Source organism: Magnolia sinica, chromosome 12 (assembly GCF_029962835.1).
Source record: "Magnolia sinica isolate HGM2019 chromosome 12, MsV1, whole genome shotgun sequence".
NCBI classification, from domain to species: domain Eukaryota; kingdom Viridiplantae; phylum Streptophyta; class Magnoliopsida; order Magnoliales; family Magnoliaceae; genus Magnolia; species Magnolia sinica.
The window spans coordinates 54,448,591-54,475,428 of record NC_080584.1 but is presented as its reverse complement, the minus strand read 5'-3'; the positions used below and the strand labels follow the sequence as shown (position 1 = coordinate 54,475,428).

The following is a 26,838-nucleotide window of genomic DNA, read 5'->3' as shown; positions in this document are numbered from 1 at the left end:
CTCTACAAACCTACGAGTTAAACTTTAAAGCTCCTAAAGGTAAATCTATCGCACTAAAATCTTCTAAATGTAATTCAGAAGAAAATTCAGAAGATGATATGGCTCTTTTAGCTAAAAAATTTTATAAGATTTTCAAAAGCAAGAAAAGGGTTAATTTTCAAAAATCAAATGACAAAAAGAAGTTTAGACCCAAATCTCGAAAATCTTTGAAAGATAGTCAATGTTACAACTGTCTAGAATATGGGCACTTAGCAAATAGATGTCCTAAAAGGGACAAACCCAAGAAGAAGGGTATGTTGGCTACATGGGATGAATCATCTGATTCTGAAGGTTCTTCTGAATCAGAAGATTCTGAAACTGAGTCGGGCAATGAGGTCAAAGCTCTTATGACTCTAGCCAAATTCACATTTTCAGATAATGACTCTACAAGTGAAGAAAATCTGAATAGTGAATGTGAAAATGAAGATGATCTTCAAGACGCTTACAATGCCCTATATAAGGAAAGTTGTAAAATTGCTGTCAAACTTAAACTTCAAAAAGAAAAGTTTTCTAAACTCAAAAATTGTTTTGATTCACTTGTCTTAGAAAAATCACAAATTTCAGATAGTTTTGAAAAATCAAAATGTGATTTGGAATTCAAAAACTCACTAATTGTTGATTTAAAATCTGAAATTGAGAATCTTAAAACTGAAGTATCTTCTCTTCTGAGTTTAAAGGACACATGAAAATATGCCCAAGGTGATCCAAAGTTAGAAAACTTTTATCCGGATCAAGAAAATGTGGCGATCGATCTGGGTTGGGGTATGATAAAAATCTACCTCCTAAACAAAAGTATACTCCTCCTATGTTTGTTAAAGGAGAGTCCTCAAACTCAAAAGGGAAAAGTACTTATCAAGATTTTTCTAAAATTCAAAAAATTTTCAAAAACTTAGAAACAGCCATGTTAACTTTAATCAGAATCGAAATCCACTAGCTGAAAAGATAGTTGATTTACTCAAGGAGCTATTAAAATCTAACTCTATAGGTCATTCCTACAAGTATACACAAAAGAAGACCAACTATGTTCCTAAACCCAAAACAGTTATGAAATGGGTTCCTAAAGTCACTTGCTTGGTTGCTCACACTGCTTTCAAAGCAACAAGTCATTCAAAGTGGTACCTAGACAGTGGATGCTCCAGGCATATGACAGGTGACAAAGCCTTATTCACCGATCTGAAAGATATGACTGATGGTTCAGTCACATTTGGTGATGGTAGCAACTGCAAGATTATAGGCCAAGGTACGGTTCAACTTTTTAATCTTCCAGTGTTTAAAAATGTTTTATATGTTGAAGGCCTAAAGCACAACTTGCTTAGTATATCACAAATATGTGATAATAACCATAATGTTCGGTTTTCTAATCAAAGCTGTGAAATACTAAATAATAAGGGTTCTGTAATATTAACTGGACGTAGAACGTCTGAAAATTGCTATATTATTAGCGAATCCAGCTCATCTAATCAAACATGTTACATGGTCCATACAGACGAGACTGATTTATGGCACAAACGTCTTGGACATGTACATTATCGAAATTTATATCGATTGAGCAAACGAGAACTTGTAAGAGGTTTACCCAAACTTGAAATTAGATAAAATATGTGGTGAGTGCCAGATAGGCAAACAAACAAAGAACTCACACAAAAGAGTGAATTCAAATACCACATCAAGACCACTCGAACTTCTCCACATGGACCTGATAGGACCTACCAGAACGGAAAGTCGTGGTGGTAAAAAGTACATCTTGGTAATAGTTGATGACTTTACCAGATTCACTTGGGTAGTCTTCTTAAGGGATAAATCAAACCCTTGAAGAAGTAAGAAAAGTTCTCAAAAGGATTCAAACTGAAAAATCCTCTCAAATCAGTAAAATTCGTAGTGATCATGGATCTGAATTTGAGAATAGCAATTTTGAGAAGTTCTGTACCGACCAAGGAATATTACATGAATTCTCTGCTCCCAAAACTCCACAACAAAATGGAATTGTAGAAAGGAAGAATAGGGTGCTTCAAGAAATGGCTAATGTTATGTTAAATAGCATGAAGCTCTCTAAAAATCTTTGGGCTGAAGCAGTCAACACAGCTTGCTATATTATTAACCGAGTCTACACTAGAAAAGATAATAATAAAACGGCTTACGAATTGTGGTTCAATAAAAAGCCTACTGTTAAATACTTTCGAGTTTTTGGTAGCAAGTGCTATATTTTACGTGATCGTGAAAATTTGGGAAAGTTCGATACGAAGAGTGATGAAGGTATTTTTCTAGGATACTCTTTAAACAGTCGAGCTTATAGAGTTCTGAACAAAAGGACTGGTGTGATTCAAGAATCCATTAATGTTGTCATTGATGATCACTTAAACACACCAATCTCTAATTCAGATAATGATGAAGTACTAATCATTGATAAACCCGATACTTCATCGAATCAGACTGATTCTGAGTTAAGGACTGTTAAAGATCATCCAACAACACAAATTCTTGAAAACCCTCTCACCGGTGTTCGCACCCGTAGACAACTTGAGGATATATGTAATTATGTATGTTTTACATCCCAAATTGAACCATCTAACGTAAAAGAAGCTCTGGCTGATGAAAACTGGATTGTTGCGATGCAAGATGAACTCAACCAATTCGTAAGAAATGATGTTTGGTATCTCGTACCAAGACCTAAAGATAAACACATCATTGGAACAAAATGGATTTTCAAAAATAAGTCTGATGAATGTGGAAATATAATTAGAAACAAGGCTAGACTGGTGGTACAAGGTTATACTCAAATTGAAGGGATTGATTTCGATGAAACCTTTGCACCAGTAGCACGTCTTGAATCTATCAGACTATTTATATCCATTGCATGTTTTAGAAAGATAAAGATCTATCAGATGGATGTGAAAAGTGCTTTTCTAAATGGCGATTTACATGAAGAAGTCTATGTTGAACAGCCAATGGGATTTGAAGATTTTAAAAATATTGATCATGTATATTGGCTTAAAAAGGCACTTTATGGATTAAAACAAGCACCTAGGGCATGGTATGAGAAACTAACAAAATTTCTTTTAACTCATAATTTTCAAATGGGATCTGTTGATAAAACTCTGTTTGTTAAGAAACATAATGATCATATCTTAATGGTACAGATTTATGTTGATGATATCATTCATGGATCAACTTGTACTGATTTGACTACTGAGTTTGCAGATTTAATGAAATCACATTTGAAATGAGCATGGTTGGGGAATTGACTTATTTCCTTGGATTGCAAGTAAAGCAACAACCTGAAGGAATATTCATTTCTCAATCTAAGTATGCCTTAAACCTAATCAAGAGATTTGGATTTGAAAATGGCAAAAATTTTGATACTCCTATGAGTACTACCCTGAAACTATCAAAAGACTCTAATGGTAAAAATGTTGACTCAAAACTTTATCGGAGTATGATTGGTAGTTTGTTATATTTAACTGCTAGTAGACCTGATATTTCTCTAAGTGTTGGTATTTGCGCAAGATATCAATCTGATCCAAAAGAATCTCACTTGATTGTTGTCAAGCGAATTATTAGATATGTCGCAAGTACTGTAAATCTTGGTCTCTGGTATCCTCATGAAACCAATGTCCAATTAGCTGGGTACTCGGATGCTGACTGGGCTGGTAATCTAGATGATAGAAAATCAACCAGTGGTGGTTGTTTTTTCATTGGAAATTGTCTAGTTTCCTGGTTTAGTAAGAAACAAAATTCTATATCACTTTCAACAGCTGAAGCTGAGTATATCGCAGCTGGTAATGCATGTACACAGCTTGTTTGGATGCAACGAATGCTAAGTGATTATGGAATTAAACAGGATTCTATGTTATTACATTGTGATAATTCCAGTGCGATAAATATTTCAAAAAATCCTATTCAGCATTCTCGTACTAAGCACATTGACATTAGATTTCATTATATAAGGGAATTAGTAGAAGAAAATGTTATATCTCTAGAATATATTCCTATTGAAGATCAACGTGCTGATATTTTCACAAAACCTCTTGATAAAAGCAGGTTCAAAAAGATGAAATTTGATCTTGGCATGTGCATTTTAAATTGATAATTTATGCCTTCTTGTATAATATTGTATATATTTGCTAGATTGTATTTCAATTTTTGTAAAAATTGCTAGAAAATTGAATTTTTTGGGGTTTATACGACCAGTCGTGAGTATACATGACCAGTCGTACTATGACCGGTCGTAGATACCCACGACCAGTCGTGGAGCACGGGTTTCACTTGAAATTGGGGATTTTTCTCTTTCTTCCTCATTTCTTCTTTCTTCTCCTTGGAGCCGAACTTCGACTCGTCGAACCCATCCTTCAAGTTCTTCAAGGTTAGTGTTCCAAATCCATTTTTCTTGCATATTTGTGTCAAGATTGCTTCCTTTTCTCTCTTGAAGCTTTCTATCTTGAAAATCATTGAGATTTGGGGTTTGGGTTGTGAAAAATCTATTTTGAGCAAACCCTCTTCTCAATCCTTTGCAACCTCTTTATTCCTTTAATTCCTTGTTGCAAATGGCTTCTAGAGGAAGAAAAACTACTTCACGTGGTTCTTCTTCTTCCTCCAGATCAACCCCTTTATCTAAACGTCATCTTCTTGTTCCCAATGATGATCCATCATTTGTTAGGGACATTAGATCTCGTAAGGTTATCGTTGAACATCCTGTTGATGTCAATCACATTGCTCCATTTGACATCCTTCCTATGCTTGAAGCTGTAGGTTGGACTAACTTATTGCATTGGGGTGGGCCTGCATACCGGTCCATTGCCCAATCCATGTTTTCATGTATTAGTGCATTTTCACAGGATAATTTAACTTTCCAAATTTCTACTAGAGAAGGGCCATTTGACGTTGATCGTCATTTAATTTCAGCCCTAATGGAAATTCCTGTGAATGATGAGGGTATTCCAATTCATAATTTAACTGATAAACCCTCAATGGCTGAAAAACGTATGCTAACTAAAGACTTGTGCAATATGGATGTTCAATGGACTCAAAAAGGGAATGCGCTCCCCGCAAGGTATTTGTTACCCAAATACAGAATTCTTCACAGAATCTGTGTCTAATCTGTATCCTCGTTCGGGTAATAAATCCGACTTGACTTCATTTATGGTTCGTGTTATCCATGCTATCTTAAATGGTACTCAGATTTATTTGCCTTCCTTAATCTGTCATTTCATTCTTCAGTTTCGACTCCATCCTGGTCATAGTGACATTCCATTTGCATACTTTATGACTGTATTGGCTACTCATATGTTAGTCGATATGCCTGTTGATGAAGCACCAATCCATCATCTGATCTTCAACAATACAAATATTAATAAGATGAAGTTGGATCTGCTTCCTGAACAAGGTGGTGGTGTTGATGGTGGTCCTGAAGAAGCTGGTGTTGATATTAATATGGATGATATTTTTGAGGAACTGGATTCTGACTCAGCTAATGATCCAGATTTTGTACCATCTGATGTTGATGCACGTCTGAGTGCATTAGAAGGTAGAGTTGAGGATATAAATGTTAAGTTGGAAAACATGTCTGTTGCTCATGATTTGCAATTCAAGTATATGCGCAAATATCTTAGGCGCTTGAACAAAGGCATGCACCAACTTGATCCTTCTATTCCTGCTCCATCTTCAAGTTCTAATTCTGACTAGTTTTTATGAGACTTTTTGGTCTGTAATAACTTTCTTACTTAGCACTTATTTGCTTGGGTATGAGTTGGATTCTATTTATGTATTATGCTGAATATTTGTTCTTGATGTAATGCTGGATATATGTGATGCTATCTTGAGTATCTCTATGTAGCTCTGAATATTTCTTTTGCTATACTCTCTTACTTCCTCATGTTTCCTCTCATGACTTCCTTTATTTAGTTCTCCTTTGTCATATTGTGACAAAAAGGGGGAGAATGGTTTGTTCTTAATGTGATTGTGTGAGGGGAATAGCAGTGGTTATGTTACCCAGGGGGAGTTAGGGGGAGTATATGTTTGATTAGGGGGGAGTATATGTTTGATCTTATTGAATGAAGTTGGTTGAATGTTGAAACTGGTTGAATGTTAAATGTTGAATATTGATTTGCATGTATTAACCAATTGATTTACTTTTGTTTGGTTATGTGTTTTGTCACTAATTTGACAAAGGGGGAGATTGTAAGTGCTATAGTTTATATCCCTATAAGTTGTCAAATTTGTGGTGACAAAATCACTGTTATATTATATATAACCTGCTTAAGTGAAGCTCTCTCAAGGATCAACATTCATGACTTCATGAACAAAATAAGCTCACATCAAGCAAAGCTCTCAAGTACAATACTCAAGATCATGAATCAAAGAACGATCACAAGACAAGACTCTTGAATGCAAGAACCGCTCACAAGACTCAAGCTGAAATGAAAAAGAAAGTACAAGGCAAGACTCAAGCTGAACTCAAGACTCAAGTTGAAAGTCAAGCTGAACTCAAGACTCAAGCTGAAACTCAAGCCACTTTCATGATTGAGCTACTTCAAGGTTTAGTCTACATCAAGACTTCAAGGCTCATTCTTCATGGTCTCTTGTTTCAATGTCCATACTTCATGATTGAGGTTTGTTTGACCATAGGATGACCTTAGAAGTAGGTCATTTCGGATACATAAGTCGAATGTTATTTTACATGTGATTGGTCTGTTCTTCGACCAGTCTTAGGTCTGCTTCGACTAGTCCTAGACTTGCTTCGACCAGTCTAAGAAAATCCTCGACCAGTCGTAAGTTTGTTACAAATTCTGGATAAAATCTGTTAGCCTTCGACTAGTCCTGGAATCTGTTCGACCAGTCGTAGGAACAGTGTTTCTGCATCTTCGACCAGTCGTAGAATCTACGACTCGAAGTCCAGCGAAGATATTCAGGACCTACGACCAGTCGAAGGAAACCTACGACCAGTCGTAGGTGACCTACGACCAGTCGTAGGAGGGCTACGACCAGTCGTAGAACGGTCTGAGCATATCCCGCCGAATTTTTCAAATATCTGTTAGAGCTTCGACTAGTCGAAGAGCACTCTAGACCAGTCGAAGACCCGATCTTCTCACCTATAAATAGTGCACGAATCTCAGAAGAAATCATCGATTTAATTATAGTATTCAAGCCAATCTTCGTCGAACTTCTGAGAGATAATTCTGTGCTCCATCTAAGCTAAGTGTGCTTATTTAATATCTTCTTTCCTTAGCTTTATTTTAATTGATTTTGTTTCTTATATTCCAATCTGATTTGATAAAGAGGAATTATTATTCCCTTTCTTTGGAATCAAAATCAATTAAGGCAAGCCCTATTTGGTTTAATTTAAAATCTATTAGAATTAGAACCATTGTAATCGAGTACTGGACATTGAACTTGGACATTCAATCATCTACTTTGATTTGGTTCTACCGGGCTGCTACAACGAAGGAGATTTTCAGGTATTTTACATATTGTAAATTCCTTTCTATTATTTTGGTTTCTTTCAAGATTTGCCAGAAAAATCTTGTTATTTTGGTTATCTGAGGAGAGCCAGGAAAACTCAAAAGTGGGGGTTTTTTTAATTGTGTAAGCCCACATACAAAGACACAATTGTAAGGGTTTTGGGTGAACCTGGGAAAACCTATCTTTAGTGAACGCTAATATCCCCTGTGTGAGGATATTAGGAGTGGAGTAGCTTTTTGTGTGGCTGTTGGATAACAGTTGGTGAACACACAGGCGAACCACTATAAACCCTTGTGTTGTGGTTGATTGTTTTACTCTTCTAATTTTTATTCTTTTTATGGGATGTATGTATGGTGGTGAATGTTGTAATTATTTCAAGCTTTGTGAGAATGTTGTAATAGCTTAGAATTTACTTTCTGTTATTCCTTTATAAGCTTGATTTTCAATTTCATTTGAAAGTTATTCCAGCAAGGTTGCCCTGCCATTTTTATGGTGTATGGCTGTCCCTAGAACAATACATCTTTAATTAAAAGTTATTTCATTTCAGTCTATATTTAATTCTGTATTCCTCTTTGATTTGAGACTTGATACAAAGACCTTTCTAGAAATAAGGTTGTCCTACCATAAACTCTGTTTTTGGTGTAAGGTTGTCCTTAGAATAACGTTTGTATCAACCTCTCAAGATCTGAATTTTGAGGTTGTTTTACTTTTCTGCATTGTTATTTAATTTGGCTATCATTTTCTTTATTATTCCGCTGTTATAAGTTTTTATTTGGCATTGTCCTATTCACCCCCCCTCTAGGACATATAGCTTGGCCTTTTCAAGTGGTATCAAAGCCTAATAACTCTTTTTTATTCTTGGTCTTAATGGCTTTCACCTTCGATCAAGCATTCTTTCGTCCATCTTGGACATGAAAGTGTCTGTGACCCGCTCTACATCGCAAATAAACCTCACAGTAAGTTTCAATGACCATTGATCAATCCCGTTGCTTTTCTATGGTGTGGTCCACTTGAGCTTTGGATGTGCTTCATTTTTGGGCTCATTAAGTATACATATTTGTAAAAATTGATGAACATTGTGATCTAACAGAAACACACATGTCACATATCCGTGTGTGTGTGATAGATCACAGTGTTCATCAATTTTTAATATCATCGTGGGGCTGAAGAAGTTCCACGCGTTAAAGGTGTAGCAGTGAGAGAACTGTACGCACTCTTAATTATTGAAGGAATAGACTACGGAATGCGTTTACCATGCGTTAGATGAGTATTTCATCTAAAGCCAGGTGAGCAAGGAATGCGTTTGCTACCATGGCTATCGTGGCTTTTAGGTTTTCTATACTAGCTGATACAAAAAGTGAATCGGCAGTGACCAATTCGATTGTGTATCATAGAAAAATAACTAAAAAGCAATAGAAGATAAATTTTTATTTCCTTAAACAAAATATTAATTTCATGTATCAATATATACATAGAAACTTAGGTCCAACTGGTTGGTTGGACGTAAACTAATATGAAAATTGATGATTATTTAATGTTAATAAATAGAGTGAGGGAAGGAAAAGGGATTGCTCGCTTGGCTGTACCTCACCATGGTGTTTATTTTAAATCCATGCGGACCATGTTAGGCAAAGCATCCTAAATTAAGCTCCATCCATGATCATGGTGGACCATATAATTAAAAAGTGTGTAGGGTAAAGTTCACCCTTCAATTGTCTCCCTTAGTGTGGCTAATATGAATCACTAATGGGACTATTTTTGAGCCCTTGGATTAGGTTTTAGTGTGACATCTAATGATTGGAGTGGATTCAATTAATGATCATGATGGGCCTATAAACTCAAGGATGGACACCTCTCTCCAACTATTTGCATTGTTGTAGCCCACTTGAATCACTGATTACCCTTATTTTTGGAATCTAGGCCTACCATTAGATTACAAGTCTAAAAGTTTGAACGGATCTAGCATAAGCATCATGGTCAAACCCTTCAAAAAAAATAATCAAAGGCGGGCATTCATCTCACACATGTTCCCACAAAACAACATTTATTCCGACAACGAGGAGTTTCTAAGTCCAACATGTTGGACCACAAACTATAGTCTACCCATGTCATAACATCCAAATTATTAAGTGCATATGAAATCAAACCCTAAATAGGTAAATAGCCAAGCAGAAGTATGTTTGACTCAATGATTGGTTGGTAAGCAGGTTTTTCAAAAGGTAATGAACCTGCTTTGGTGAACCTATTTGATGGATTGGATGTTTCGTATGCACATAAAAGGTTAGAAGTTATAACTGGTTGGACCTTAATCAATAACACAGCCAATTGTTCTTGAGACTTTTAGAAATAATGAGTTCCATGGCCTTTCATATTTTTATAGGGCCCCCCATAATATATATGTGAGATCCACTCTAGCCATTAGAGGTGTAATTCCATTCTGGACTCAAAGTCAACAAAATCAATTATATTAGCATCAATGATCACCAACATGAATACACGACGATTTTAACCATGACACCAATCTACTTGGGGAGTGGGGGATCATCCAAACCATATCTTTTAGGGGCCACGATCCGGATATTTTGAAGAATAATTCTAAGCTCGGTTTCTGAAGGTGAAACTGTGCTGAATCAAATCAACTTGACGAGTAATGGAGCTGATTCAACAGGAAACTCCTTACAACCATTCTTTGTAAATTAATAATGAAATTGAAGTTGAGTCCAATCCAAATCTTCGAGTGAACTCCCGACAAGCTGGGTAACCATTCGTCGGGTTTTCAGGTTTTTAAATTATGTATTGGAGTTCATCTATGTCATATATATAATGAATGAGTAGCCACCTTTCAGTAGTGCAAAACATTCTTGCTATTCCGGCCTTTCGAAATGCTTGGTTTTCTTTAGTGCAGCCATGATGGGAAATCTTCAGCTTATATTCTTGTATGCTTCTTCTCGGCATCCTTCTTTGATTCCTTCCCCATCTAACGCATTATTTCTCCACATGTATATTTAGGAATGGATTACAAAGTGCATCCCTTAGTTTTGATTTCTTTTCTTTATGCAGGAAATCTTTAATAAATGGATTTCTATTGAGGGGTGTTTAGATGTTCATCGAGATGTATCTATGTTGAAATCCTCGCTTCCCCGATTATCTTTCAGTTAGAAGGTATGTGCTTTTTACGTAATTCCTATATCTAAAATGATCAAATACAGCCTGCTAGATTATATCTTGTTATACTTCCAGTCAGCGATGAGGAAGTGTGTTATACCTGGATTAAACTCAGACTGCTTTTTATCCCTAAACTATGTGAGGCCATCGTGATATATGTGTTAAATCCACTCCCTCCATCGGTTTGGCCAGTTCGCCATAGGATATGAGCCCAAACATGAGACAGATCCAAAGCTCAAGTCGACCACACCACAGGAAAGAGTAGGGTTGAACGCCCACTGTCAGAAACTTCCTGGCCGCCAAAATTCAAGCTGGTATTTGTTTGCTTTCTTTCATCCAGTTTGGAGTAAGCTTCACGGTAGTCTCTGAAAGGTTCTAATGGCGGGTGCCTTTATTCCCACTATTTACTGTGATTTGGGTATGATCTATCTCATGTCTTAAAACAGTCTGGCTAAGCCGATGTACAGTCGGTATAAGACGGAAGCAGATTGCATGTGCATCCGTGGTGTGTCGACGTCATCAAGCTCCACCATGATGTATGTGTTATATCCATACCATCCATTCATTTTTGGAGATATTTCGAGTATACGAGCCCAAAATGGAGGCAGATCTAAACCTCAAGTGGACCACACCACATAAAGTAGTGAGGATTGAACGCCTACCCTTGAAAACTTCTTGAAGGCCACATTAGTTTTGGATGAAGCTTATATTTGTGTTTTATGAACTGGCTGGATAGCAAATAACATCATAGTGGGCCCTAGTAAGGTATCAACGGTGGGCGTCGTGTCCCCTGATTTTTGTTGTGTGTGTACTTGAAGTTTGAATCTGCCTCGTTTTTTACGTCCAGCTCTAAAATGATTCCAAAATGGTTGGCCGGCATGGATATAACACGTGCATCATGGTTTGCATTTTACACCACACAATCCGCTTACGTATAAGACATACAGGCGCGGATTGGGTACTCCCCTTCCCGTCCCGAGATACGTACAGGCTAGGATTCTGAGGGCCACTGTGATGTATGGATTTTATCTACACCGTCCATAAATTTTTCCACGTCATTTTAGGCTGGGAACAAAAAAAATTAGGCAGATCCAAGTTTCAAGTGGACCATACCACAGGAAGCAGTGAAATCGGATTTCGTACTGAGTCAATCGGTATGCTGCTGTTATCATACTGAGTAAACTCTATTGGGCCCACCGTGACTGTATATTGTTTATCCGCACCGTCTATCCGCTCATACCCAAAGATCAAGTGGACCATACCGTAGGAAACAGTTGGAATAATAATTTCCACATCTGAAACCTTTCTAGGGCCCACAATGATGTTTATTTCTCATCAAACCTGTTCATAAGATCACACAGTCATGGTTGAAGGGAAAAAACAAATACAAGATTGATCTAAAACTTCAGTTGCCCCCAAGAAATTTTGATAGGTAGACGTTCAATTCACACAGTTTCCTGTGTTGTGGTCTACTTAAGGTTTGGATATACTTTATTTTTAGGATATAGACCTAAAACTATCTTTTAAATTGTATGGACGGAGTGGATAAAATAAATAAATCACGGTGGACCCCACAAAGCTTATTCAGAACGCTTAGCCTAATAAGTCACCCAGTATGCAATCCTCTTCTTGAAGGATTGGTGTGAAGGACATTACCGTTGAAACATTCATAAGGCCATCTATATTTTTCATCCAACCTATTCATAAGGTCATGGAGACCTGGACAAAGGTAAAACAAAAATATCAACTTGATCCAAAACTTATGTGGTGCCAAAAAGAAGTTTTCAACTATAAGAATTTAATCCGGACGGAGTCTGACCCAATCGCAAGTACCGATTCGGGTTGAGTTTTAAAATAATATAAGAAAACAAATGGATGGAGTAGATATATAATGCATAGATTGAGGTGGGCCCACGGTGAGGATCCTACGGATATCATTTATCCTGGGTCGCAGCTAATATTCATTGCTAAACAAGCAAATTTTGTAAATATATATATTTTTTTATTTTATAAAATTGTCGTGAGATGACATGGCCTTATTAAATTTTAGAAGAAAGAAATTGGAGACGGATTAGCTACCGACAGATTGAGTAGCTAGACTCACTACTCAAGTGACACCACCAAGTTATGTGGGGCCCACCATGATGTATGTGTTGTATCCACACTGTCCATCCATTTGGAGAGATCATTTTAGGGCATGATCAAAATAATGAGGCGGATCCAAAGCCGGAGCGGACCCCACCACAGAAAACAGTGAGGAGAGTGACGTCCACCGTTGAAGCCTTCCTAAGGTCCACCATAATTTTTATTTGAGATCCAACATGTTCATAAGTTAACACAGACATTAAAGGAGCGGAAACACATATATCAGCTTGATCGAAAACTTTTGTGGCCCTTAGAAGTTTTTAATTGTGAGCGTACTCTCTTCATTGTTTTCTGTGGTGGGGTCCACTTGGGTTTTGGATTTGATTCTTTGCCTCATGCCCTAAAATGATCTCTCCAAATGGATGGACAATGTGGATACAAAACATACATCATGGTGGGACCGACATAACTAACTGACGTCACTTTAGTAGTGAGTCTTGCTACTCAAATGGAAACTTAAATAAGAATCATGGTTGACCTTAAGTTAACACAGATATTAAAGGGGGAAAACACAAATAATATAAGCTTGATTGAGAACTTTTGTGACCCTTAAAAGTTTTTAATGGTGGGTGTGACTCTCTCCACTTTTTTCTGTGGTGGGGTCCACTCGAGTTTTGGATCTGATTCATTCTTTGGCTACTACCCTAAAATGATCTCTCCAAATGGATGTACGGTGTGGATACAAAACATATATCATGGTGGGACCCACATAACTAGGTGACGTCACTTTAAAGAGTCTCACTACTCAACCCGCTCGCTGAATCCCCCGCGAAATGGAAGCGTCATTAGGCTAAGCGTACTAAGTACACTCTGTGGGGTCCACCATGATTTATATATATTTTATCCGCTCCGTCCAGCAATTTTACCAGATAATTTTAGAGCTTGATACCAAAAATGAAGCATATACAATGTTCAAATGGACCACACCATAGGAAAATACCAGATAATTTTAGAGCTTGATACCAAAAATGAAGCATATACAATGTTCAAATGGACCACACCCTATGAAACAGTTGAATTGAATGTTTACCATTGAAAATTTCTTGGGGGCTACAAAAGTATAGGGACCAAGTTTAAGATGTAGAGCGGGTCGCGGATAGTTTCATGGCCAAGATGGATCAGAAAAGGCCCAGTCGACGACAGAAGTGATCCGAACCGTCGGACCTTAGATCGGGTGTATCTCGCAATCCAGAATGAGTTACCTGACGTAAAATATATGATTTTGGGGTAGCACGTGCTACTTTAGCCAACCAACCCCTCTACGCCGGGATGCCCAGCCCGGAATTGTAAAAAACTACTGAATCGACGGTCGTTTCCCTATTTTAATTTCGTTTTTACTATAAATAGTAAGTTTTAGTTTGATTATAACTCTTCATCTGTCGGGCTTTAGGAGTTGCGCCCAATGTGAAAAGAGCTTAGAATAATTAGGAGAACGGTTTGGTGAAGCCAAATAGGACACTTACTATTTTTGGCCGAAAACCTTGCGCACTAATAAACATCACAACCATCCATAAATAGTAAGTTTACTATTTATAGTAAGTCACGAATTCTAGGAGTTTTAGTTGTAGTTTGATTCTAATTTCTTTCCCATTGCTTGGTACTCCTATTTAAAGGGTTGTGAACTCGGTTTTATTAATTGATTAATCAAATCCGAATTTATTGGAATTTCTTTTTATTTCCTGCTTTCTTTCCTTGTGGATTCGAGAAGTCTCTGTTAGGAGTCCAGAGAAGTTCCGTGGATTCGGAATAGTTATCCTCTTGAGGAAGACGGTGCTCGACCTCATGTCCTCCCTTGCATCAGTTTAGTATCAAAGTGAGGTTTCTCCTCGGATTGATGACTTCTAATGACAGGTCGGGCAATAATCCCATGGGCGGTGCTTCAGGAAATTTACCTTTAACGGCGGCAGCTTCCATCGACCGCAGGCTTCCATCGAGAGAATCAACAAGCCATGTAAGGGCTGCAGGCTTCCATCGACCGCATAGCGGATCTCTTGGTAGAAAACCTAAGGAAACTCCGTGTTTCTGATGGTAATCCTCCACCGCCAATTGCTGAAACTCGTAATCACCCTGATCGCAGGATAGTACCGGTAGTGCATCCAAGGGTCATTCCTGAGGAAGAGGCTCCAGTGAGGAGGAAATCGACGACATCATCTTCCAACACCCCAGACATGGCGGTGATCGAGTAGATCGAATGGATAGAGAATTCAAGATTCTTGTTGATATTCCTAGCTTCAATGGCCAACTACACATTGAGGATTTCCTTGATTGGCTTTCTAAAGTTGAGCGATTTTTCGACTATATAGATATCCCTGAAGCAAAGAAGGTCAAGCTTGTGGACTACAAGTTGAAAGGAGGAGCTTCAGATTGGTGGGAACAACTGCAACTTGCGCGAATTAGGCAAATGAAAGCACCAATCCGCACCTAGCAGCGGATGAAGTAGCCACTACGTGCCCGATTCCTCCCTAGCGATTACGATCAGGTATTATTCCAACGATACCAAAATTGTCGACAGGGTAGTCAGTCGGTGAGAGAATAAGTAGAAGAATTTTACTGCTTGGCGACGCGTAACGATTTAGTCGAAACTGAATTGTAGCAAGTCACCCGATTCAACGGTGGATTGCGTATGGCTATCTAGGATCAGTTCCAGATGCAATCCGTCTGGACGATGAATGATGCGATCAAATTGGCTACTCGGGCAGAAGCACAACTTGAACATCTTAACACACAAACCTATCCTACTGCAAGGATCCATGTGGCAGGTCCGCCCCAGAGAACTGCACAACCCAAGGGGAAGGAGCCCGTAGGAGCACGCGCTCAACCTCCTACATCTGAGAACCGAGATCAGGGAAGCGGGCAAGCTAGACTCCAAAGGGGCGTATCGACTGCTGCTGGTTCAAGTAGAATCCCGAACCCCTATGCTCGGCCAAGGCCCGATAACAGCTGTCGTTGTGGCCAACCGGGCCACCTATCAAATACTTGTCCCCAGCGAAAAGTGGCAAACCTCGCCATCAATGATGGTAGTGCTGATAACGCTTATGAAGATCCAGATATTGAAGAACAGGAGCATACCATTGAGGATGAGGCAGATGTTTCAGGTTGGGTTCAGTAAGATCACGGTGAGTCGCTCATCGTGAGGCGACTATTATATGCGCCAAGAAAAGAAGTGCATCCACAGTGGCATAACATCTTCCGCACTAGGTGTACGGTGAATCAAAAGGTTTGTGATGTGATCATTGATAGTGGGAGCAGCGAGAACATCGTCTCCAAGGTCATGGTAGAAAAATTGTAAGTGAAAACGAAGCGTCATCCCTCTCCATATACAATCGGTTGGATCAAGAAGGTCAGCGAAACAAAGGTAACTGAACGGTGCACCATATCCTTTTCAATTGGTAAACATTATAAGGATGAAATAGTATGCGATGTGGTTGACACATACTACTTGATCGGCCCTGACAATCTGATCGTGACCCACTCATAAAGGGCGAGATAACATATATATCTTCGTTAAGAACGATCGGAAGACCATATTGGCCCTTATGGATCCAGAGGGACCGCCTGAAACTTCTAAAGTGAAGGGTTGTTTTCTCTTAACCATACGGGACTTCGTGGAAGAATCCAAAGAAATAGGACAGACCTATGCATTAATTGTAAAAGGGGAAGAACTCGAGCCTACCATCATCCCTGAAAGACTAAGGCCCATCCTACATAAATTCAAAAAAATCTAGCCCGATGATCTTCCTGATGGGTTACCCCCCATGCGGGATATCCAACATCATATCAACTTTGTCCCTGGGTCCAGTTTACCTAATCGGCCTCATTATCGAATGAGTCCGAATGAGTGCGAGATTCTACAGGGACAAGTAGAGGAGTTGATTCGTAAGGGTCTTATTCGAGAAAGCATGAGTCCATGTGTTGTACCGGCTCTATTAATGCCAAAGAAAGATGGGAGTTGGCGCATGTGTGTCGACAGCAGAGCCATCAACAAAATCACCATAAAATACAGGTTCCCTATACCACGGTTGGACGATATGCTTGACATGCTAGAAGGTGTAAAAATATTCTCTAAATTGGACCTAAGGAGCGGTTACCATTAGATTCGAATACGGCAGAGTGATGAGTGGAAAACTGCCTTTAAGACCAAGGAAGGATTATACGAATGAATGGTCATGCCCTTTGGTCTTTTGAATGCGCCTAGCACATTTATGAGATTGATGAACCAAGTTCTGAAACCTTTCATTGGGTGGTTCGTTGTGGTTTATTTCAATGATATTTTGATATACAGTCAAGACAAAATCACCCATATGGGACACCTCAACAAGGTCCTTCAAGTGCTCACTAAAAATAAACTGTATTTCAATTTGAAAAAGTGCAACTTCATGACTGATAGCCTATTGTTCCTAGGTTTTATTGTAAGATCCACGGGCATTCGGGTGGATGAGGAAAAGGTGAAGGCAATCAGAGAATAGCCGGTTCCCACAAATATTCACGAAGTGCGAAGTTTTCATGGACTGGCGACATTCTATCGTCGGTTCGTGAAAAATTTCAGTACCATTGTATCACTAATCACATATTACATGAAGAAATGACAGTTTCAATGGACTGACGAAGCCGACAGGAGCTTTGCCGAAATCAAGCACAGATTATCCACGACCTCGGTTCTTGTACTTTCTAATTTCAACAAATTGTTTAAAGTCGAATGTGATGTCTCATATGTCGAAATTGGGGGAATTTTTTCTCAAGAAGGTAGGCCGGTAGCCTTCTACAGTGAGAAACTTAGCGATGCACGCAAGAAGTAGTCTACATATGAGATCGAGTTATACACGGTGGTCCAGGCACTGCGACACTGGCAACATTATTTGATTCAGAGAGAATTCATACTTTATACGGACCATCAAGCTCTCAAATTCATTAATAGTCAAGCTAACATTAACCGTGTGTATGTTAGATAGATATCGTTTTTGCAGGAATTCACGTTCGTACTAAAACACAAGTCAGGGCAATAAAATAAAGTAGCTGATGCACTGAGTCGCCGTGCAACTTTGTTAGTCACTATGAGCAATGAGGTTGTCGGGTTCGAGCGCCTCAAAGACATATATGCCGATGACGACGACTTCAAGGACGCATGAGTTAGGTGTCAAGAAGGTCACCCTAGTGACTTACATATGCAAGACGGGTTTCTTTTCAAGAGAAATCGACTGTGCATCCCGAACAGTTCGCTAAGGGAACAGATAATCCAAGTATTACATGGAGGTGGTTTCAGTGGACACCTTGGGCGAGACAAGACGTGAGCTCTTGTGGAAGAACGGTATTATTGGCCGCAATTGGTACGTGATGTGGGAAAGGCAGTCCAACATTGTTATATCTGTCAGATCTCCAAGGGGCAATCTCATAATACGGGCCTCTACACCCCATTACCCATACCTGACGACCCTTGGAAAGATTTATCTATGGACTTCGTGCTTGGTCTCCCACGAATACAATGCATCATGGATTCGATGTTCGTGGTAGTAGATCGTTTCTCCAAGATGACGCACTTTATTCCATGCAAGAAAACTCTCGATGCAACACACGTGGCGAATCTATTCTTCAGAGAAATTGTTCGACTACACGGGGTTCCCAAGACTATTACTTCTAACCGTGACACGAAGTTCATAAGCCACTTTTAGCGGACTTTGTGGACTCGATTCGATACACGACTTCAGTTCAGCAGCACCTACCACCCACAGACTAACGGTCAAACTGAGGTTGTGAATCGCACGTTGGGAAACCTCCTTCGATGTATTTCAGGAGAAAAACCGAAGCAGTGGGATTTGACTTTGTCTCAAGTAGAGTTTGCATTCAACAACATGGTGAACCGCTCGACAAGAAAATCCTCATTCCTGGTTATATACAGACGAGCATCTCGCCACACACTAGACTTGGTCCCTCTGCCCAAGCTCCCAGGCATGAGCATTACAGCAAAACATATGGCTGACAAGATCATGGGCATTCATGCGGAGGTATAAACCAAGTTACATGCTTCGAACGAAAAGTACAAGGACCAAGCGAACAAGCATCGACGACAAAAAGTGTTCGAGGTGGGCGACCAAGTAATGGTCCATCTGCGTAAAGAACAATTTTCGACCGGAACGTTCAACAAGTTAAAGAATAAAAAGATTGGACTCGTACCAATCATCCGAAAGATCAATGATAATGCTTATGTTGTTGATCTTCCAGATGACATGGCGATCTCACGGACTTTCAACGTCGCGGACCTGACCGAGTATTATGAACCAGCGTAGGATGAGAACTCGAGGACGAGTTCTTTTGAAGTGGAGGGGACTGATGTAGAGCGGGTCGCAGACAGTTTCATGGCCAAGATGAATCAAAAAAGGCCTGATCAACGACAGAAGTGATCCGGGCCGTCGGACCTTAGATCGGGCGTATCTCGCAATTCGAAATGAGTTCCCTAACGTAAAATATATGATTTTGGGGTAAAACGAGCTACTTTAGCCAACCAACCCTGCTATGCCAAGTTGCGCAGCCCGGAATTGCAAAAAACCCCTAGATCGACGGTCGTTTCCCTGTTTTAATTTCGTTTTTACTATAAATAGTAAGTTTTAGTTTGATTATAATTCTTCATCCGCCAGGCTTTAGGAGTTGCGCCCAATGTGAAAAGAGCTTAGAATAATTACTAGAATGGTTTGGTGAAGCCAAATAGGACACACTATTTTTGGCTGAAAACCTTGCGCACTAGTAGATATCACGACCGTCTATAAATAGTAAGTTTACAATTTATAGTAAGTTACGAATTCTAGGAGTTTTAGTTGTAGTTTGATTCTGATTTCTTTCTCATTGCTTGATACCCCTATTTAAAGGGTTGTGAAATTGTTTTTATTGATTGATTAATCAAATTCGAATTTATTAGAATTTCTTTCTATTTCCTGCTTTCTTTCCTTGTGGATTCGAGAAGTCTCTGTGAGGAGTCCAGAGAAGTTCTGTGGATTCGGAATAGTTATCCTCTTGAGGAAGACGGTGCTCGACCTCACGTCCTCCCCTGCGTCAGTTTATATTTGTTTTCTCCCTTGACCCATGTCCGTATGATCTTGTGAACAGGTTAGATGACAAATAAATATCACTGTGGGGCCTAAAAAGGTTTCAACAGTGGAAATAATTATCCCCACTGTTTACTGTACTATGATCCACTTGATATTTGGATATACTTTAATTTTGGGCTGAACCCCCTAAATTAGATGAAAAAAACGGATGGACAGCATGGATAGACCACATACAAACAAGGTGGGCCCAACTGAGTTTACTAAGTAAGGATAAGAGCGTACTCTATGCAATCCGATTTCCAAATGGAAACCGTCTAAGTTCTAACGTTTCCGTTAGACTTCTCCTTAAATGTATTTTTTAAAATATATTTAAAAAAATTGATGACGTGGCACTTACAGTGACCTGAACCAATAACAAACCTGGATTCAGGTGCTCGCTGTTTCCACGAAACAGAGGATCCGCAGTCGTCATATAAACATCATGTTGGGCCCTATTGCAAAATCAAGGTGCAAGACTAACGCGCTCCCTCATCTCTTATCATCTTATCTACCAGTCTTTCAGTTTTTTTGCATTCATGAGCATTTATTCATATTAATAAAATCTAAGCTGGCAGGACCAAGGTATAGTCCAACTATTTGAACTTGATACATGTATGTATATAACTATTTGGTAAGTGGGGAATAATTAATATTATTACTGATAATAAATTAGAGCTAATAAATAAAGGAAGATATGGAAAAAAGGGTTGGTGGCTCAGGTAGGCGCCAGCATAGTGTTTATATGAAATCTAAGCCGTCCACCAGGTGGTCACCTCATGTTACACTCAATGTCAATAATCAACCCCACTTGTCATTTATGTAGACCATATGATTTGGAAGAGTGTACAGGGGCAAGTTGCACCCTCCCTACTATAACCCTTAGGGTGGTCCACCTGAATCATATGGGCCTTATTTTTGGGCTCTAGGCCTATATTAATTTTGGTGGGACATTTAATGATTGAAATGGATTTATATAACCATTATAGTGGGCACTCTAAAAGTCAAGGGTGGACGTTTCTCTCCCATTTTTTTTATTTTTTTTTATTTTTTTTTATTTTTTGGTGTGACCCACTAAATCAGACATCATCATGAATTTTTTGCTCTAGGTATAATGTGTGATTACACATCGAATGGCGGGAGTGAATTATACACACATTGCGATGCCGCGCCCCCCCCCACCCCCCCTCTTAAAACCAAGGGTGCAGGTCCATCACCCATATGTTGAAAAAGTGACTCAGGTTGCCACCCATGTTGGTATTGTGTGCTACTACAAAAACTCCGTGGCCCACTATGATGTTTACACTTTATCCTAATTTTGTTGCCTTAGATTTAAGTTGGCCACACCAATGGAAATACTTGAGAGAAACGTCCACACCAAAATATAGGCCTGGAGCCCAAAAATAAGGCCCATATGTGACTTAGGTGGACCACATGAAGTGTTACAGTTTGGAGGGTGAGACTTGCCCTGTACACTTTTTTCAAGCATGTGGTCCACCTGAATTATAGATGGGACTTATTTTTGGGCCTTGGGCATAACATTGGGTGACACACTCGTGCATGGGGTAGATTTTACATAAACAGGCTGGTCCTTTTTCCTTCTCTTTATTTATTAATTCTCATTTATTTTTGGTAATAACATTAATTATTCTCCACTTACCAAAATGGCTGTACGGTCCAACCGATTCGAGTTGATTCTTTGAGTAGGACATGGTCACACTTATACATCATTAATTACATAATGAATGGATTCGAGGGCTTCCCTATGGTGTCCAAGACAAGAGGTCCACAGCCCATTGATGAATTAAATGAACATGGATGCGGTATGATCTTCTAATTTTGAAAACTATTTTGGTCAACCCCCGTGGAGGGGCTTTTCAATGTTACATTCAAAGTAAAATAAAGTGCCTATTAATTTCTCTAAAATGTGTGGCAGCGTGATACATGGTCCAGAGAGAGTGAACGAAGGTGAAGGAATATATGGCTTTCTATCCCCGCTTGCTGAACCGGTCGGTCGATTGCTTATATGATAGTTTTGGAGAAAGTAAATTAACAGAAGGTCATGATCCCCTGAAAAAACTCAATACCTTGGTTTGGGGTGATTTTAACAGACCTGCATATGTTGTGGCACTCGTCATCTCCAGCCTTTTGCTCCTTGCCATCATCATCTTCTTTGGCTCATACAAGCGTCTTTCTCGCAACAAGTTGCTCAAGGGGGCTCTATGGGCAGCCTACTTTCTGCCCTTCTACATCATATCAAACACCTTTGGTCTGATGCAATCACCACCGTACCTTAATGAGATGCATGCAATCTGGGCCGTGCTTCTCCTTCTCATTTACGGAAGTGCAAACTCCACTCTCTACAGCATCCAAGACAACCAGCAAGGAAAGTCGCGCGCCTTGCAGGAAATCATTATACTCTATTTGGCTTGTTGGTTGTATTCTCTGCATCATCATAGACATGTGTTCGAATACCCACTTCTATTGATTTTGGTTCTTACCACCATCAAGTTGGGTGCTAGATTGATAATAATGAACTCTAGGTATTCACCATCGCTTGGGTTGAAAAGGAGAACTAAACTGCTTGCCGACTACATGAGACAGGAACAAGGAATGAGCAATGAGACAGATCCCGTCCGTATGAAAGGATACAAGTACTTGGTCATGGGAGAAGAGAAAGCGAAAGTGACAACCAATGGACATTGGGACATGGATCACATCAATGACAGAATTGTAACGGTTGAGAAGATTTGGGACTGCAAAAATATGCCACTTCTCTCAGATGGAGGTGACCCAGGTGGCCATTTGAAATACATGTGCCTGTCATTTGCCTTGGTAAAGATGCTCGTACGTCGATTCAGGAAATACCCTTTATATGAATCTCATCTTCCAAAGACTTGGAACTTCGTACGTGATGGGCTTTTCTCAAATGATGATCACGAAAGAGCCTTCCAAGTCATCGAAGTAGAGCTATCATTCCTTTATGATTACTTCTATTCTCTGCTCCCAGTAATCTTTAGTGACAAGAAGTCATTCCTCAGTACAATTATACTATATTTAATTGCAGAAATCCTTATGTTGGGAGCTAGTATTTGGATTGCAATACTTCTTATGAGTTTCCCAGTACATCGGATGACTTACAGAGGATTCATATTCGGCTCTCGTGACCTTAGAATCTGCAACGTATTTGTTAATTGGTTGGAGAGATGTGACATGAATGACATGCAATGGGTCAATCAATTCTGTAAAAAACCTACCCTAGATAGACCCACCCATACACATGTTTGGGGTACCTGTGTGGTGATAGGAGTATTTGTCGGAATGCAGATTTTGCAACTCCTCAGTGTTGTTTTTTCAGATTGGACCAAGGTATGGTTGCTGTGCCAATATGTCCAGAAGCCCTTCTTACAACAAAGTAAGTGGGAAGGAGTGCTGGGGTTCGTTTTCCGTCCACCGTTTATGAGATCGAAACATTGGCGAAGAAAAATGGGGCAGTACTTTCTTCTTTCTTCTTTCAATTACCACCGTGCACCATGCTGCTTTCTCTATCGTTCTTTTACGGGTATGCCAAGAAGAGGGCAGAAAGCCAGTAGCTCTGTAGAACTGTCTCCACATGTGAAGAAAGCTGTTATTCATACATTGCTAAATAATGGACAGCGATTAACAAATGGGGTTTCTTCTTTGAGGAAAAACAAGGTACTAGCAGAGCTCTCTGGGGAATGTATATTCGAGTCAAACACATACACCATCTTGGTTTGGCACGTTGCTACCTCGTTTTGTGTCATGGAGCATGAGGCTAACTGTCAGGAAAAGGGAAAGGATTTGGGTAAGATAGAACTGAATCGTGATGTTGCCACCAGCTTATCTGGATATTGTGCCTACTTGGTAGCTTTTGTTCCGTCATTGTTGCCTGATCCTCCAGATAATACTGAATTATTATTCGATGCAACAATATCAGAAACAAGAGAATTACTAAAAAAATGCAGAAACACTGAGGCTGAGTTGTATAAGAAGTTGAGCAACATGGGGAATGGCAATATTGAGAATGGAAAAACTATAGTAGAAAAAGGCGTGAAACTTGGGAACCAACTATTATCAATGCTACCAGATGAAGGGAGAAAATGGAAGGTATTGGCAGATTTTTGGGCGGAGATGATATTGTTCCTTGCTCCATCGGATAATGAAATGGCCCATGCTGAAAGTCTAGCCAACGGTGGAGAATTCATCACACATTTGTGGGTTTTGCTTACTCATGCAGGAATCCTCAAAAGAAACCCCTCTCAGCTTGATGAAGAGAACCCTTCTGCAGTTTCCTCCAGTCAAGAGGAAGCAGCTTTGGCTTCTTAGCACATGGAATAGCACTAGATTTCAGGTTTCTTGGGCTTCAAACTATCCAATAAAGTTGAACAATGCAACCTAGTTAGTCCAGATGTTAATTGTGAAATCTTACTGTAACCTATGTTTGTTTGTTTTTGCTGCGAACCGAGTACTGAAAGGTTTTATGTATCTTAATTTGCCCACATCACAACCCATGCTCATCCAGCCAAAGATTGAAATGGGTGTGATATGTAATTAAGTTTGTTTGTAGCTTGTTCTACAAAACCATTACTGAAAATTGTTATGTATCTTACTTTGCCCACATCATGACTCAGGCTCATCCAGCCATGGCTTGAAATGGCGGTGATATGGAAATTAAGTTTGTTTGTTAGTAGCCTTTGTTTGTTGCTTGTGGTACGAAACCCGTATTGAAAGGTTTTATTTATCTTACTTTCCTCACAACAGGACTGGGCCTCATCCAGCCAAGGTTTGAAATGGGTGATCGCTCCCATATTTGGCTGTTTTGAGCAAGACAGGCGGAGACACCTGTATCATTCATGCGTGATACGAGAACGTATAGGAGGATATGTACTGGGATGGAGGATCGTGTGTCATACCACACCATAATGGCCCCTTGTGGGAGAATATATTAGGGGAGGCATATTTGCTGATCCCAAAATTCGAACACGACTTTTCGCTTTGATGTCATATCAAATCACCACTTTATCAAAGAGCTCGAGCCGTTAGAAGATGATTTATAAATGTATATCAAGGGACTTTAATAGAAGGGTCCATCAATGGCAAGGCTCAACCTGTTTGCATTGTGACTAAGGGTCTTTAAATACATTCAAGGGAAAATGAAAAAGACTGATGGAATTTTCTATAAATTGGGTTCCGGGTTGCAGAGAAATTATCCTGAAGAATCCAAAACACTGCAAGCCTGATTGTATTTGCCAACTACCAATCTGATGAATTTAATCACCTCTTGAGTAAAAATCCCATCGGGGCATCAAATTAAGCAGGTGAACGTTCATGGATCCTCGTGTTTCCATGTCACTCTGACAAAATCAGAGACAGGAACAAGACATCTCACTACACCAAAATCCCAATTTACAAGTGGCTACATTTTCGGTTTAAGCACAGTCTTGGGCCGTTCTTAATTTGGAATGGTTTTTGTTCCACCTTTTGGCTCCCACTGTTTTAACGCCCGTACCCGGCCCCCCAAACTCTCTCTCTCTCTCTCTCTCTCTCTCTCTCTCTCTCTCTCTCTCTCTCTCTCTCTCGATCTCCCTCTCCAACTCGGAACTCACCAAAAAGAGCCTCAGCGAGCTCAACCTACGGCAGGCGAAGAAGAGTTCCACCACCGGCCCCTACTACAAAGGCCTCACCAATTCCCAGCTCTACATCAACCACATTCGCAAGGGCGACCTTAACCCTAGCCGCAAGAGCCATGTGACTCAAGCGACTGCCTCCTGCTCCATCTCGACCACTTTAGTCAAGCTCTAGACGCTAGGCACGATCTACTTTAAAGAGAGGGGATCTCCCAATGCTGCCCGGGATGCTGATGATGCCCTTCCTCCTCCTCCGCTGCCACTTCACATATCTTATCCTTGCAAAGTCGTGGATTCTGGAGTTTTGGAGAAGCTTCTCGACAGATATCGATTTACCAAGGTCTGTTTCAATCTCCCTCGTGAAAAGTTGTTTCTTATTTTCTTTCATGGCACTTGCTAGTTTTCATCTTGATCGTGGGTTCTGTTAGAGAAGAATGATGATTTAATTTTGTGGGATCATTGGGATTAATTAGCTTGGATTGGATTTGGATGATTTGGGTATGTTCACTTCTGTTTTCTTGCTGTATATGTTGAGATTGCTGAAAATAGATTGTTCTAAACATTTAGAATTCAGTATCAATCCCTTCATTGTCCGATAACATTCATCTTAATCATGGTTATTTCTCTATGAGACCAAATTTTTTTTATATGGTGGTGATTGAAGGATTCTTGAAGCATAAATGGATTTTTTTCTTTGTTAGCGTCATTTTAGCTTCCCCTGTTTTCAATACTACTGTATCTTATGGAAAATTAGTCAAAAATTCGGAAACGACGCTATACACAGTACTTGTATTTTTATGCATCCATATTGAATTTAAGTAGTTTTGGAAGATTCACTTATTTCTATATATTGGGGAAGAGAAATGGCGACGTTATTCTCCAACATGTGCTAATGTTGTATCTGTGTGACAGATCGAGGCTATTCATCAGGTGGGCCCCACTAAGTATCATTACACAACATGTGGATGAGAAAAATAGATGGTTGGGAAGAATTCATCAGCATTCGCATACACGTGGTCCACTTGATGGCGAGAACCCCCTGATATTCAGGTGCCTGCAATGTGGTTTTCCCCCAAAATGCAATCTGGGAGATGTCTGCCAAAAAACCATTTGGGAGGATAATCAACACACATGCAGCTTATTCTAACTATGAACTGCATTTCATCTCGATATATCACATTGCAAGCCAAAATATTCATGATGGGTAATTTGAATTTACATTCATATGCGTTGTTGATGTTTTTCTTTTCTTTTCTTTTCTTTATTTTTTTTTTTTTAATGTTTTACTTTTTTTAGGTAGTTGAAATTGGATT

The 26,838-nt window shown here is 39.5% G+C and overlaps 1 protein-coding gene across 1 annotated transcript; it reads left to right on the top strand.

The window, feature by feature from the left end:
• The first annotated feature begins 10,055 nt into the window (after positions 1-10,055).
• LOC131221397 (uncharacterized) lies at positions 10,056-24,434 on the top strand. The gene is made up of 3 exons (XM_058216658.1): positions 10,056-10,430; positions 10,555-10,656; positions 21,814-24,434. Exon 3 carries the CDS (start codon positions 21,858-21,860, stop codon positions 24,222-24,224), a length of 2,367 nt encoding a protein of 788 aa, XP_058072641.1. The 5' UTR covers positions 10,056-10,430; positions 10,555-10,656; positions 21,814-21,857; the 3' UTR covers positions 24,225-24,434.
• The last annotated feature ends 2,404 nt before the right edge of the window (positions 24,435-26,838 follow it).